This window comes from Neofelis nebulosa, chromosome 1 (genome assembly GCF_028018385.1).
Source record: "Neofelis nebulosa isolate mNeoNeb1 chromosome 1, mNeoNeb1.pri, whole genome shotgun sequence".
Lineage (NCBI taxonomy): Eukaryota > Metazoa > Chordata > Mammalia > Carnivora > Felidae > Neofelis > Neofelis nebulosa.
In genome coordinates this window covers 139308410-139324833 of record NC_080782.1, presented here as the reverse complement: position 1 = coordinate 139324833, position 16424 = coordinate 139308410, and the positions used below count along the sequence as shown (strand labels likewise).

Genomic DNA, 16424 nt, shown 5'->3' with positions numbered 1-16424 from the left:
TTAATATATATGTGTGTGTATATATATATATATATATATATATATATAGTGTGTGTGTGTATATATATGTATATACATGTATATATATGTATATATGAGTATATAAACACATGCATGAATATGCACACACACGTAAATGTATGCCATAATTCATTTTCTTCACTTCTGTTACTTTATTAGCTAAGAAGTTAGATGGGAAGATACTAAGTGAATATGTTAAGAAAGAGAGTCTATTCTTTTAATTTTATTAAAGACCTCTTAAATGTTCTGGAAATTATCAGTACATAAATCATGTGACAGTGTGCTTACTCTATATTAAAAGTTCTTTAGTTATTTTTTTTAAGTGAATTTCCCCACTTTTTTTTAAAGTTAAGAGAATGGAGTATTCAGTATAAACTCTAACAGGATATTACTGAAAAATCAGTGAAACTGTTTCCCTCTGTACACTTTTCTCTTAGGATGGCAGGGGATAACATAAAAGTCATTCCTCAATTAAAATTTTGTTAAATCCAGATTCACTTCCAAAAGAAAGAACGCAGGTGGGTACAGATTTAAACCAGACATTGCTGTTAGCTTTTAGGAAAGCTCCAACCTAGGAGTCTGAGAGAGGAACAAACCTGGAGTCTGGGTCTCCGTGCCTTCGCAAGGGCTTCTGTTTTTGTTTGCTTGTTTTTCACGGAAGCAGATCCCAGGGAGATTTCTGCTGGGCACCTCCTGCAATAAATTCTGACGCTAAGATTAAAACCAGATCTCAGCCCCCTGCTCAGCCTCTGATGCCCAGGGTACGGACTAGGGCGCCTGTCACATGCAGGCTGCCTTCCTAACCTCCTAGCTCACCATGACCTCGACACAACCCAGCTGTCCCCAGCAGATATTCCAGGAGCAGCTCCACACCAGGCACAGCTGGGTGACTGCCAATTAGGCCCGCCCCGAGCGAGAGCCTGCCGTGCTTCTAACCAGTGCAGGGTCGTTCCCCCTGTGCTCTTCTCGAACAGGATTTTATTTTCTCCCCAGCGATTATAGGCAGTTCTTAGATACTCAGAGTCGGAAAAAAATTCCTGGGTTTTCTGGGATTCTTGTCTCAATTTCTGCATTTTGGGTAAGAAGGTTAGCTATTCTTACGATCATATAATCAGGCCTACCAGAGTTGAGAGAGTAAAAATTCTCAAATGTCTCAATTTTGTGTGTTTAAAACATCCTGGCTGGTACATAGAGATAAAAATGGCTTTGTGAGGCAGAGTTTTAATTACGGATTTACTTGCCCCATTGCGATCGTATTAGATTTGGCTAAAAGGTTACCATGAAGCTAGTTAAGTACAAATCATGGTAGTAGTGTGTGCAAAAAAACAGAAATCTGTCTTCTTGAGTCTACAAATGTGTTAAGGATTGAAATCAGCCAAAAATTTACTCAGAATCCACAAGCTCTACTGAGCTTGTGGTACAACTTGACCTTTGTATTACATTTTGATATCCCAGTTTCCGTATTTGAATTCTGTGATGTGTTCCGAGTGCTATTTCTTTTTAAGATTTTATTTTTAAGCGATCTGTACACCCTGCACGGAGCTCGAACTCACAGCCCTGAGATCGTGAGTCACACGCCCCAGTGACTGAGCCAGCCCAGCGCACCTTGGGTGTTACATTTTTATCGAAAATATTTTCCTTTTAAATTCAGTCAAGTCTATTATGTAGTTTTCCTGCAATCCTCAACTATTTCTGCGCTGTGTGCAATTTGCTGTGCTGCTAGTGTCCTGGTTTTTCCGAAATTTTACTTTTACTTCTCACTTGTTAAAAGTGTTTGGCCAGTGTCCCCAAGTTAATTCTGAAACGATAAATGAGCTATTAACAGGTGCTTTGCATCTTTAGAATAACAGAGGCATAGCTCTTCTCTGTGCCTCAGACAAAAATGCTTCCTGGCTTATTGTCAGGCTAATTTTGAGGCAGAAGGTGAGACTGTTACCCATTTCACAGTTCATCTGGTTGTCTAAAGAAAGTTCTTAATGATTATCACTTCTCCCAAACTTTAATAATTTTTTTTATAATTTTATTATTTTTTTAATTTTTTAATGTTTATTTATTTTGAGAGAGAGAGAGAGAGAGAGAGAGAGCAGGGAAGGGGCAGAGAGAGAGAGGGAGACCCAGAATCTGAAGCAGGCTCCGTTACTGTCAGCACATAGCCCAGTGCAGGGCTCGAAGTTATGAACCGTGGAGATCGTGACCTGAAGCATGGGCTGAAATCAAGAGTCAGACACTTAACCACCTGAGCTACCCAGGCGCCCCTATACAAAAACATTATCGCATTCGTTGACACTTTTCTCAGGATTTCTTTCTATTTTGGGGGAACATTCAAGAGGTGTTTTTTTGTTTTTTTCATTTTTTTCACGCTATAAAGCTAAACCTTGCAGGAGGTTTGGGGACAGGGTAAATAACCCATTGTTACCCACACATATTTCTACTCTGCTACCATAATGGCTGTTTTCCTTCTTTTCTTGAAGTTTTGTTTTTGTTTTTAAGATTTTATTTTTAAGCATTCTCCCTACCCAACGTGTGGCTCGAAATCACAACCCTAAGATCAAGTCGATTACTCCACCGACTGAGCCAGCCACGTGCCCCTCTCTTCTTGAATTTTTTTAGTAAAGCAAATGCTGCTGGACTAACCATGTTCCTGCATGGTGGTAATTACGGTGTCGAAGTTAAGTGTGTAGGCTCTGAAAGCAGAATTTTCCTGAGTCTGCCTTTACCTCTTCCTGGCTGTCAAGTTCATGGAGCAAGTTACAAGATCTTTCTGTGTCTCACGTTCCCCATTTGGAGAATGGGAATAATTACAGTACTAACGTCATAGGATTATTTTACAAACTAAATGACATTGTGTGTGCATCATATGGTAAACTTCCAATTATTGATGGCTTTCATTAGATATAATATTTTCCATATTCAGGGTGGTTTCCTTATGCTAGATGGCAAAAAGAAGCTTTCTCTGTCAAAGGATTTGCATATATCCTACCACATTTCTTTTCAGAATGGTTATAGCAGATTTAAAATGCAGCCAGCACATTGGAAAGTACCACAAAATCTCATTGTGTTTGAATATTACCCCCCAAAATTATATTTATTTACTTTAGCAAACAATGTATGTTGCCTTGTTGCTGTTGTCATTGGTGTGTCTTAAGTTTGTTTAGAAGTTGTATTCCCTGGGTGCCTGGGTGGCTCAATGGGGTTAAACATCCGACTTCAGCTCAGATCACGATCTCACCATTCTTAGGTTCGAGCCCCGCATCGGGCTCTGTGCTGACAGCTCAGAGCCTGGAACCTGCTTCGGATTCTGTGCCTCCCTCTCTTTGCCCCTCTCCTGCTTGTGCTCTGTCTCTCTCAAAAAAAAAAAAAAGAAACATAAAAATAAAAAAAGAAGTTGTATTCCCTTTTTTTGGACTGGTCTATCTACTAGAGTCTGATTTATTTTTACCCGTTAGTTTGTGTGGCCCGCTAATAAAGTTTTAGCCATTTGCTGAAAGTACTTTTCACACAGGACCTTTTGGCTCTGGTATTTATTTTAATTTACAAAAGCTTTAAATGTGTATGTTATCTGTTATGTCAGTTTTCACTCTCTCAGATTCTGAATAGTAGTCATTTCTTCCAGAGTGGTGATGAGTGTCTGCTTCCATTTTCTCTTAGCTTTTCTAGATCGGTATTTTTCATAATGTGCACCTTGGACCATCTGTAACAGAACAGTATTGAATGACGTGAAGATTCTGTGTACTCCCGGGACGTGCTGAGTTAGAATCTCTGTGTTGGAGCCCCGTAATGCGTCCTTTATTTTTATTTATTTGTTTATTAAAAATGTTTGTTTATTTTGACAGAGCATGAGTCAGGGAGGGGCAGAGAGAGAGGCAGAGAAAGAATCCCAAGCAGACTCCCCGCTGTCAGTGCAGAGCCCCATGTGGGGCTCACGAACCGGGAGATCATGGCTCTAGCCAAAATCAAGAGTCAGATGCTCAACTGACTGAGCCACCCAGGCACCCCAGTAATCTGCCCTTTAAATCAGGATCCCCGGTGATCTCAGTGCCTCTTGAAGTTTGACAGTTCCTATTGTGTGGTTATATTTTTAGAGGCATCTCTTAGACAACCCTCCTCACCCACCCTCTGTCTATCAGGTGCACCGAAGCCACAAGGTTTGAAACCTCAGGGGTCTTACCTGTGTTTCTCTTACCTCCTGTGTTCAGAGCATCACCAAGTCCCGTTGATTCAGTCTTCCAAATTTCTATAATGTGCACCATTTAATTTTCCTCTTCTCTTTTTCCCTCCCAAGCCAGAGTCTTACTAATTGTCTCTAAGCATTGCTTTAGCAATTTCTGATCCTTGTCTTCTGATTCTTTCTGTGCTACAGATCAGTTTCCCTAAAGCACCATTTTCATCATTCTGTGGCGCAAACGCATTGAAATGCGTCGATGTTGTCAGCCGTATCATGGACATTGACCCTCACGACCACTTATCTTAAACTCTCTATTAGTTTCCAATTACTGGTAGGATTAGTCATCACAAACGTAGTGGCTTAAAGCAACACGCATTTATTATGCATCGGCAGGGCGGAGTTCCCCCTGGGAGGCTCTGGGAGAGAATCGTTTCCCTGCCTTTTCTCACTTACAGAAGCTGCTCAGAGTCTGTGGCTTGTGGCCTCTCCCATCTCCAAAGCCAGCAGTACGGTCACTGCAGGTTCTGTTTCTGTCATCACCTCTGCTGTCTCTGCCTCTACCCTCTCTGATGATGACACTTCCGCCTCTCCTTTGAGATTCCATTGGCTGTACCTGCATACCCCAGGATAATGTCTCCAGCTCAAGATGCTTGACTTAAGCCCATTCTTTGGCCAGGTAAGGTGACACAGTCTTAAGTTCTAAGGGTCAGGACATGGACATCTTTTGCAGGAGGGAACCGTTAGTCTGTAGTCTAGAACCACAAACTCCTTTTCTAGTTGACCTTATTTCTCACTTTCTCATGAGAAAACAGCGGTGGCAGCCAATTAGTCTCCCCACTCACCCTCGTGTAAGAAGATCGCTGTCTGTCTTTGCCGTGCTGAATGGCCTTCCCTCTGTGTTCTGATCTGTTCAAACCAAACTGAAATACTTCATGTTCTCCTTCTTTCCTGGGAGTTTCTTTTATTCCATCAGGTCTTTGTTCTTGGAATTGCTGTTCCTTTATTTTATTTTATTTTTTTTAAAAGTAATCTCTATGCCCAACGTGGGGCTCAAACTCATGACCCCAAGATCAAGAGTCACATACTGTACTGACTGAGCCAGCCAGGCACCTCCTCGTCTTCCTTTAGAGTAGATGCTTCTGCTTAAATTTAAAGCATGTAAGAGATCATTAAAATTTACTTGTCTCTAAGTCTTGTCTAACTAGAAGACACTTTTTTGGGGGTTTTATACACGTCGGGACCGTATCTTATCTTTCATATCTTCCTCCCTGCCTGTTAGTGTTGGGCACATATTAGGCATTAAATAAGTAGTCGGCAAATGGGATGTTTGGAGGACATTCTGCATATTTATGAATTAACTGGAGGAATGTTTTGGCTAAAAAACTCATTTTGATTGTGGGAGTTGAGTTCCCTGTAATTTCCATCCCAGGTTACACGAGTGATTCCTTTGCAGCTGTGTAGTCCCAGATGGGACCAGCATGCACACCACACTACAACCCAAGCGAGCCCCCACTTTGTTCCTCTCTGTTCACTCTTAGCCTCGTATCTTTAAAAAAAAAAGTTATGGGGATTCCTCCCTACTGTTGAGGCCCGGCGGTGATGGGAAGAGCCTTAGGCTTATATGAGTTTCCCCTGTGCCCCAATGGCACCTGCCCGCATCTCCTGTAGACAAGCAAGTTACCACTTTAAATGGTCGTCCTTGAGAACAGCTCTGCCTCCCCAGGCCCTCGGTCACGGGCGTGCAGAGAAAGTCCTGCCCTGCATGGCCAACTGGGGAGCATATTTTACATGCCTTCTCAGCTGTTCACTTTCCGTTCCGGCCCAGAGGTTTCAGGGAAATACGGTGCTGGTTTGTTACGAAATTAACTGTCCTCATTCTTGTTATTGCCTACTTTTGGCTTGAATAAAATAGTACATTCTTAAATTTAAATTAATGAAGTACACATTTCAAAAGAACCCGAAGCTGCCATATGGGGTCACACCAGGAATAAAGCGCCCCATGTAGTGCTTCTAGAGGGAACCCTGAGGACGGACGGGTACCGAGGTGGAGGGAAAGGTTGAATTTTACCCCAAAGGCTCCTCACTTCTTTCCTTAACCTTTTTGTCACATATCCAGCTCTTTGTTTAGGTGCTTGGGAAAGTATCTGTGTTCCTTTCTCTGGAAGATTGGTGCTCTCACCAGTGTGTACGTGGGGCATCTGTGTGGAGGAAAGTCTGAGTAAACTCTTTGAATGGTATAAAGAGGAAAGGGAGGGGTGCCTGGCTGGCTCACTTGCTGGAGCGTGCGACTCTTGATCTTGGGGTCGTGAGTTTGAGCCCCACGTTGGGCATAGAGATTACTTACAAAAACCTTTTAAAAATTAAAAATAAATAAATAAATAAAAAGATGACTCCAGGCAGAGGGGATTGTGCCTTCAGTATCATGGAATCTGGTGGCTATCCGTGTGGATCAGAAAGGCCGTGTGGCCGGATGCAGCATGGCCAGAACAGTTAATCATCCCATGGAGTGGCAGAGGAGTATTTATCTTGTGAGCAGCTGAGCCCTGCTGGAAACATATTGTCTTGGGTTTGTCTCTCCTCATCTAAAGCAATTCATTACTCACCTACAAACGCTGTCACAGATCCCCGCAGCTATGATGATCGGCCTCCTCCACACTCCTGACATAAATGAAAAGGAAAAGTGTTTTCAGTACTCTATCTTCAAGATTTAAAAAAAAAAAAAGGAGAGACAGATAATGGAGTTGATTTTCTATTTTACAATGTAAGAAATGTCACGATTCAACAGTTGTTTTTTTTTTTTTTTAATGTTTATTTATTCTTGAGAGAGAGAGAGGGAGAGAGTGAGCAGGGAAAGGGCAGAGAGAGAGGGAGACACAGAATCTGAAGCAGGGAAAAGGCAGAGAGAGAGGGAGACACAGAATCCGAAGCAGCTTCCAAGCCTGACGTGGGGCTTGAACTCACAAGCTGCGAGATCATGACCTGAGTTGAAGTCGGATGCTTCACCGACTGAGCCACCCAGGCGCCCCATGATTCAACAGTTTTAAAGGAAGTTTCCTGAGGTTTAAATTGTAACCGAATAAATTTATTACCACAGAATACTTGAGCATTTTTGGCTTTGTCTCTGTTTGAGAAATACCTCAAATGGTGTAGAGATGAGATATATATTTATTCCCATACAGACAATCATAAATGGTTTCTCTCTCTCTCCCTTGTTCCTCAGTATTGGATCAATCTCATAAATAAATGAACATGTGCTAGTGTTTCCCATTTAACGTAATAAAACTCACCTTTGCCTCCCTGCTTCCCTCCCATGTTGCCCGCATTACTCTCCTTTCTTGGTAGAATTTCTTGAAAATGGAGGCTCTGCTCTATCCTTTCCTATTCCCTCCTTACCCACTGTTTGACTTCCCCAGCCTGGCTGGGCAGTCGGACTGTGCCCGCTTCTTGGAAACCTTTCTTGTGTGAAGGTGTGGTTTCACCTCCTGCTCAGTGCCTGCCTGCTTCTCTGCCCTGCCTCTCAGAATCAGAGATCTCTGCCATTGTAGCCATGTCCCATTGCAGTGTAAGGAACTGCCACTCACTCAGCAGCTTAAAACAAGACAACTGTATCATTTGGGAGTTTCTCTGGAGCAGGAGTCCAGGCACAGGTGTACTGGGTTCTCTGCTTAGGGTCTCACCAGGTGGGCATCCAGGTGTGGCCAAGGCTATGGTCCCATCTGGGGCTCAGGGTCCTCTTCCAAGCTTGTTTAGGTGAAAGTAGGTTTATTGCTGTCATGGGGCTGAGGCCCCCCCCCTTTTTTTTTTTGCTGATTTTTTGGCCAAGGGTAGCTCTCAGCATCTATGCCATGTGGTTGGAACATGGCAAAGCCATGAGTCTGTGTGCTAGGACCGGGTCTCATAAAAGGTAACCTCATCAAAGGAACGGCTGTCCTGCCCACATTCACTGATCCCATATGACCCCATGGGAGGGGATTATGTAGGCACACATGCACTAAGGGGCAGGGATCTTGGGAGCTGTCTTCAGATTCTGCCATCACAGCACTTTTTTCCCATCTGTGCCAACAGAGAAACGCCCCACTGTCACGTCATCTAGTTTAATGGTTCTCAGTACCACTGAACGTATTCCGATGCCTAGATCTAGACTCCTTTCCACCTGCCTACATTTTATCTCTATGTGAGTGCCTCGGGGGCATCTGAGACTTAGAATCACCAAAACTAAACAATGGATTCCTTTGTGCCAGGAGTATTTTTCATTGGATATATTAGGAACTTGATTAGGTTTCTTAAACAGGTGCGAGAAGATTCTCACATTGCAACAAAACTGAAAGCAGGCACTCCAAGTTGACGTTGCAATTCCACAGTGTCCATATCCCAAGTTCCTTCTGGTCTTTCTGCTTTACCACCTTTATGTTAGCACGCGCCTTTCACTCTTCTGGTTACAGTACAGCGGCTGTCGCTCCAGGAGTGCTTGGCGTTTCTGTCAGGAAAAAGAGCCCCAGTATAGTGCTGCCTGATTATGGAATCTCTCATGACCTCCTTAAAGTGAATTTATATTAAGTCATGCCCTTGCTCAAGACATTCACTAAGCTTCCCATTTAAAATGATGTGGGGGCGCCTGGGTGAGTCAGTCAGTTTTGGCTCAGGTCATGATCTCACAGTTCGATGATGGGTTTGAGCCCCATGACAGGCTCTGTGCTGACAGCTCGGAACCTGGAGCCTGCTTTGGATGCTGTGTCTTCCTCTCTCTCTCTGCCCCTCCCCCACTTTCTCTCTCTCTCTCTCTCTCTCTTTCTCTTTCTCTCTCTCAAAAACGAATAAACATTAAAAAAAATTTTTTTAAAAAGGAGCAATGTGTGAGGAGAAAAACTTGTTTATCTGAGTTTTTGAAACTTTGAAAGACAATTGTGATTTCCTAGGCTGCTGTCTAGGCATTTTACAGTATGATAACCCTGCTCACACCCGGACATTTAGGTAAGGTCCGGACATTTTAGATAAGGACCTGAGTTCAGGATTCCCTCCATACATTCCCACTTGGCTTTCCTGGCACCTTTTAAAATAACCACTTGGAGTCAAGCCCTCGGAAATTTGGTGACCTCAGTCCTGACCAGCTGAAAGTGATCAGTGATAGGTGCTTGTCACCCTGCTGTCTTATCTCCTGCTTGTTCCTGACCTGCCACCCCTCCCCCGCTTCTGGACTCTCTTTCCTCTCCTCGGGTATAGTGAAACCTTGCCTTCATTCACAGCAAGCCCATAGGGTCCATTTCCCCAAAGTGGGAGCTCAGGTGTTCAGGACGTATGGCCCTTACTCAGCAGGTCGTAATCTGCACATTCTTTTCTTTTTTTATTGTTTATTTACTCATTTATATCTTAGCGAGCAAGAGAAAGCAAAAGAGCAAGAGCGAGAGTGTGTATGAGAATTGGAAAGGAGCAGAGAGAGAGAGGGAGCCGGAGAATCCCAAGCAGCCTCCGCGCTGTCAGCTCAGAGCCCGATGCAAGGCTCGCTCTCACAGAGTGTGAGATCATGACCTGAGTCAAAATCAAGAGTCAGACGCCTAACCAAGTGAGCCACCCAGGTGCCCGTTTAATCTGTATATTCTTACTTCCAACACCAGGTCTGGCTTCCCGCTACACAGTCTCAGCAGGGTTTCCAAATTTTTTTTTTTTCCAAATTTTTAATTAGAACATTAAACTTCATTCCATTTGAGTCCGTGTGTTGGTTTCATATTGCTGCTCTAACATGTTAGCACCAACTGAGGGCTTAAGACAACAGAAATTTATTTTCTTATTCTTCTGGTGGTCAGAAGTCCACAACGAGTTTCCCTGGGCTAAAATCAAGGCATCCCCAGGCTGGAGGGGCGCATCCATTCCCTCTCCTTCTAGCTTCTCGAGGTCCCCTGGGCTCTCGACCCTCCCTCTGTCGATGAACCCAGCCACGTAGCATCCTCCAGGCTCTCTCTGAATCGGAGCCTCCTGCTTCCTTCTCATCGGGCATCTTATTATTACACTGAGCCCACCTGGATAGTCGAGGAGAATTGTTCCATTTTAAGACCCCTGTGCAAAGTACCTGGCCGTGTAAGGTGACCTTCACAGGTTAGGATGTTGATGTCATAGGATGAGTCTCCCACAGGCAGTGCTAACTCAGGTTCCAGTAGAATTTTTCTTTATATATGTTGTCCCTTAAAACTGCTGCCCAGAAAGACTTAGCTGAGAACCGTGGTTTTTCATGAACAACATTTGGACCTAAATCTTAGGAGCATTGGAAGGATCAGTCTCTCTGTTTTAAAAAACTTAAGTTCATTCTATTGAAGACCTTTTGAGAAACTCTCCAAGTAGTTTGGTCTAGTTTACGTGTCATTTCCAGCGAGATGGTTAGAAACATTGCATTTTATTTTGCTTTTTTATGTGAAATAATATGTAGAAAGACTTTACTTCTTCTGAGCAAAATTTCATTATATTAATTGATTTTGAAAATTATAGGGGTGCCTGGGTGGCTCAGACGGTTGGGTGTCCGACTTGAGCACAGGTCACCATCTCGCGTTGTGAGTTCAAGCCACACATCGGGTTCTGTGCTGACAGCTGAGACCCTGAAGCCTGCTTCAGATTCTGTGTCTCCCCCTCTCTCTGCCATTCCCCTGCTTGTGCTCTCTGTTTCTCAAAAATGAATAAACGTTAAAAAGTAAATTTAAAAAGATTATAAATGTCTTTACCTCCATTATAATGCATTTAGTGAGCTTTTAATTTTTTGGAAAAAAGTAATCCCGTCTGAAATACTCAGTGACATACAAGCACAGCAAAATCTACCAAAACCATAAAACGCTTATCCCGAAACCTAAACACTTAGGAAAGCCAAGTAAAGAATTTGTTAACGAAATTTCACTGTAATTATATTTTCTTGTATCTTTTTTATTGGAGATAGTTGTGGCTCATTTCCTTTTACTGCCTTTCCCCCTCAAATAATGTCTTTATAATTGAGACATTTTTCTGTATTTTTGTTTGTTTCTATCTTTACAGCTTAAGAAATGTATAAAAACTCCAGAAATCCCTTCTAAACATGTTAGGAACTGGGTCCCAAAAGTCTTGGAGCAACGACGACAAGGTTTGGAAACATATTTACAGGTAAGATGTGTTTAGATCCTCGGTCAATAAAATGCAGTTTAAATAAATTTATGTCTCGATATTTTTTTTGTCAGAACTTCTGGGTGAGACGCAAAATATATCAACAGTCAAACATTCTAGATTAAAATAAAGAAAGTTTAAAATTAAAAATATGTTGTCAGTTGGTCCTCTTAGCTTTAATGAAGTTGCCTTTGTAATTGGTTCTCTGGATCGAGGAAGTGAAAATTTAGTATAAAGGTAAAAACTGATGTAAAGCAAATCTGTCCATGTTTTAATTCAGCTCTGTGAGTTACTTTTTGCTTTTTGTTTTCTTTCCAAGATTTATTGCTTTCTCATGGCATTCCTAGCCTTTAGTTTTGGGTTTTGAGGACATAGAGAAACTGAATTTTTGTTGTGCCTGGCCAGTCCATATATGGAATCAAGTTCAGAACAAGTGCATAAAAATTAATTGCCTCTGATGAAGTGTCGGCTTCTTTGAAAATTAGAATGTGTGCTTGTGAAAGAATGCAATAGGACGCTCTTTTCTGCAGCTGAGAGGAGCAAGTGGAACTATTGAGGGAAGAAAGAACAACACTTGTCCTAAGTGACAGGAAAAGCAAAAGAAAAGATACAGCAGTGTCAACTTCTCTCTGTTTTTAAATATAAAAGGCTAAAGGCCTCAGATGAATATTTCATGTAGTCATTAATCCGAAGAGAACCACACAGGGCAGGTGCAAGGATGGCACAGGTCAGGTGTTCAGCCAGGACACTGAACAATTGACAGGCAGATGCATGGGAATGACCCAGGTGAGCATAGCTGGGAAGATAAGGAAGAGCAGAGCTGGACCTCACCTGAGGGTTATGGATTCGCCGTGATGAGCTATCCGTCTGAGACATGTTACATCACAGAAACAGCGGCTGTTACTGTCCTTTTTATGAATAATACCTTGTAACCCCTGTAAGCTTTAATCTTAGGGCGGGTTCTGTGCAGGCAGGTAGCTGGAGGCTCTGGGAAGCCAGGACCCAGTTTCCACGACAGAGTTTTTCTGGGTGGTCGTGCCTGAATCGCTCTTGGTTACAAGGGGAGGATACGCTGTCACTGCATGCTTCAGATGACTCTCTCCCACTAGAGAGATGCCAAGAGCCTCTTGGTGGCCTTGCATAGTTTTCTTGGTCTTGATGGTGTTCTCCAAGGAGAGTTGACATGCTGGAGACCTTGCGATCATCTGAGGAGGGCTGTCTTGACTGTTTTTGTTCTCTTCCTTTGGGCATGGCGGTTTTCACTGCCTCTCCCTGAAAGTGGGAGATTAAAGGAAAGGGGGACCACAAAGGACAAGAACGTGTGTGGCTGTGTTCCCTGGGACTCTGTACATGGAGCTGTGAGCGTTCCCAAGCTTCTGGCAGCATTGCAGAGCAAAACCAAAGCAAAAAACCAAAACACGAGACTTTAGACATTGTGTATGCAAAGGGTAGAAAGTCATGTTCTCTGTAATTAAATGGAATAGGTAAACAGTGCATTCTTACTCATAAGCCAGATTTTCCACGGATATTGTATATCTTCAAGCTTTCGTTGTAAAGAACGCTTTCCTCTTTTTCCTCCCATTGTCTTTGACACATGACTTCCATTACTACTTAGTGTAAACATTTTAAGTTGTTTGTACTTTGAATATAAATATGCAGATAAAATCATCTGGCACCGAGAGGAGTTTACAGTGACTCTCAAATTGGGCTTGGAATTTTCTATTCTCAGAAATGGGGCTTGAAAGATGTGGTTGAGGGACCAAAAGGGCTTGGTTCCTGTTGTGAGTTTAATATTCGTTTTCTTGTCACTTCAGTCTCCAAGGAGTTGCAGGGAGCTTTCTCTTCTCCCTTTTCTACCTGATTCTCTTTGTTGGCAGTGGGAGCTAGGTGGAAGTTGGAAAGATGAGTGGGAATGCTTTATCTGTCCCAAGTGAAATGAAAACCCTGGGTTATGCATCATTTTGGGATAACTTGTGGTATGTAAGCCTCTTGAGGAGTAAGACAGCCTCCATGATCTTACGGTTCATGAGTTTGAGGCCCATGTCAGGCTCTGTGTTGACTGTGCAGAGCCTGCTTGGGATCCTCTCTTTCCTTCTCTGTCTGCCCGTCCCCGGCTTGTGCTCACTTGTTCGCTCTGTCTCTCTTTTTTTCAGAATAAATAAATAAACTTATAAAAAAAAAAAGGAGTAGGCCAGTCTTTTCATGAACTGGCCCTTCTCTGGCCCATAAACCTGAGAGAGTATTATAGCCCAAGTCAGAGCATCTAAAGCTCACTGTGACCTTAGACGTTACCTAGTCCAACCTGCCTCCTGCCCTTCATTTATGTTCATGATTTTCTGTCTGGCCTCACCTTCCCACCCATAGAACAGGCAGATTAGCCTTTGAGAGGGCCCCAGAAAACACTTGTCCAGAGATCAGCTAGTACATTCTGGACCATGGGTGAGTGCAACACCATTCCCTAAGGTGGCCCACACTGCTCTTTTATTTTAGAGATGGAGAAACTGAGGTGTAGTATGGTTACAAAACCTGCCTCACTTCCTGGAATTTATTAGTTAATGAGATGGCCTGAAATGTTAGTTTCTTAACTCTCAGGAGGCTCTTTTAAAGCTGCATTGTAGAGTTTCTAATTTTTCAGCCTTGACATAGTTTTACTTAAGGCTATATTAATAATTGTAAAAGAAATGTCCTTATAATCATAAACTTTCGCAACTTACTTAACTACCTACCCCCATTTCCCTTGATAGATTGATAGATTGGGAATTTTTAAAATCCATAACTTGATTATTTAGAATCCTACAGGGGCAGCTGGGTGGCTCAGTCGGTTAAGCATCCAACTTCCTCTCAGGTCATGATCTCGTGGTTTGTGAGTTGGAGCCCCGTGTCAAGAGCCTGGAAACTGCTTCAGATTCTGTCTCCCTCTCTCTCTGCCCTTCACTGTTCATGCTCTGTCTCTCCCTCTCTCTCTCTCTCAAAAATGAATACACATTAAAAAAAGTAAAAAAGAAAAAAAGAATTCTTAGGATTCGTTGTGTCTTCCAACTGGAAAAGTTCCATAGCTTCTCTCTGGTTGTGAAATTGTTCCATAAAGTACAGGTACACCTACTCTGCAACGAAAGACAAGACACATAGAGGGCCTAACCAGGTCTAACGTCGCAGAGTCCCAGAAAGAAGGAAGAGGGGAAAATACAAAAGTAGGGGAGGAAATAATCAAAGGAAAAATAGTTGAACATTTTCCCCGGCTGGAGGCTGTGAGCCTTTACATAGACCAGGTGCCCCGAGGGCAGAACCCAGAGAACCATAGAAGCCCTCCAGGGCTTGGACACAGCTGGCAAAATTTCAGTATGTCAGAAATAAAGATCCATACTCTTCCAGAAAAGAAAAACAAACAGTGGGCAAGGTTGAGGTTCCGCCCTGGCCTCATTTTCTTATCTGAGACTGGTCGAATGGGCGGGTCCCTCTCCGTTCTTCAGTAGCAGCGTGAAATCGCAAGCTGGCCGGGCTTAGACAAAGACTTTTCATGTGTATTTCTCATGCGTCACTTGTTGCAGTAATGTGAGATTTATGTTTCTGAGAAAGAGACACACATCTCATGTCATTTACTTAAGAACAACAGCAGTTTATGTTTTCATCTTATTCATAAGGAGGGAAAAACGGTTAACTCTGCAGTGAGTGTTGGGAGCTAGAGATCCAAGTGACCCATAGAAATCGAGACTAAGGATAATCTCAGCCAGAAAGAAAGCCTTAAAGAAAAGTTCATTTGGAGAAAACAGTCCACAGCTGGTGTGGGGTTTCTCAAAAAGCACTTGCAGAATGCTGTAGTCAGAGGACCCGATTACCTGACTAGCCTGCCCCTCATTTGTTTTTTGAACATGTACAATATAGTACAATGTTCCCTTGGGCCAGTAGTCTGGTGGACCAGAGTATTATATTTTTAACTCTTCCTCTAGTGCATGAAACATTTATTAAAATTGACATCGTGTGCTTGAAAACGCGTCTTCTCTAATTCTTGAATGCACTGAGCTATATATAATCAAATGAAGCTGGTTAAGTGTGCTATTCAGTCAAACGTGGCTTTTTGATCTGCAAGAAAAAGGTGTGTTCAAATTTTCCACTTACATTTCAAGGATTGCTCCTATGATTGAGCTTAGTTCAAACATCCATCCTTTCTCTCTTGGTCCCTTTTTTTGTGAGCTTTTGCTTTTCTTGCCCACGTTTGGATTGGTGGCAGATTTCCCCTGCCCCCAACCCCCCCTTTTTCTCTTTCCATTTTCCTTCCTCTGTTAGTTTGCATCTATTCTTGTCATAGTTACCTGTTCTCTTTAGTCTCCTCCTGAGCACAACAAGGATTTTAGGATGTTTCACATCTCATCACTCTAGACCACTCTAGATCTAGGATTCTGGGTTGACGGTCCCTGTTTTGTTTTTTTCCACTTGGAAAATACTGTACCACTTCCTTCTGGCTTCTGTAGTTAATGATAAAATCTGCTGTCATATTAGTGTTTTCCACTTGTGAGATGAGGTTTTAAGATGTCTTTTTCAAGATTTTATCTTTGTCGTTAGTTTTCAGAAGCTTCATTGTGTGCCTTGGTGTGTATTGCTTTGGGTTTTTCCTGTTGGGAGTTTTGTTTCTCTCCTCCCTGCTTTCTCCTCTTCTTCTAGGACTGTGATCGTAGGGATACATGGGGTGTTTTGTGCTGTAGTCCCACGGACACTTGGGTCTTCTTCTGGGTTTTTTTTTTTTCAGACTTTTTTCTCTGCGTGGGTCAGATAAGATCATTTCTGCTGTTCTGTCTTTCCATTTGCTGACTTTTTCCTCTGTTCTTTCCATTCTGCTGTTGAACCTGTCCACTGAGCTTTTTAGTTTGATTATTGTATTTTTCAGGTTTAAAATTCCCACTGATTGTTCTTTATATAGCTTTTATTTCTTTGCTGACCCCCTATATGTCTTTGTTGAGTTTTTGTATTGTTTCTTTTGTTTCAAACGTGCTCATAATTACTCATTGAAATATATTTTTTTTAACGTTTATTCATTTTTGAGAGAGAGAGAGACAGAGCATGAATAAGGGAAGGTCAGAGAGAGAGGGAGACACAGAATCTGAAACAGGCTCCAGGCTCTGAGCTG

The 16424-nt window shown here is 42.6% G+C and overlaps 1 protein-coding gene across 1 annotated transcript in view; it reads left to right on the top strand.

The window, feature by feature from the left end:
• SNX24 (sorting nexin 24) overlaps nucleotides 1–16424 on the top strand; it is a 156688-nt gene that overhangs the window by 88230 nt on the left and 52034 nt on the right. The window contains exon 3 of the mRNA XM_058737891.1: nucleotides 11198–11302. Within this exon, the coding sequence (XP_058593874.1) occupies nucleotides 11198–11302 (105 nt within the window). The remainder of the gene's footprint in view (nucleotides 1–11197; nucleotides 11303–16424) is intronic.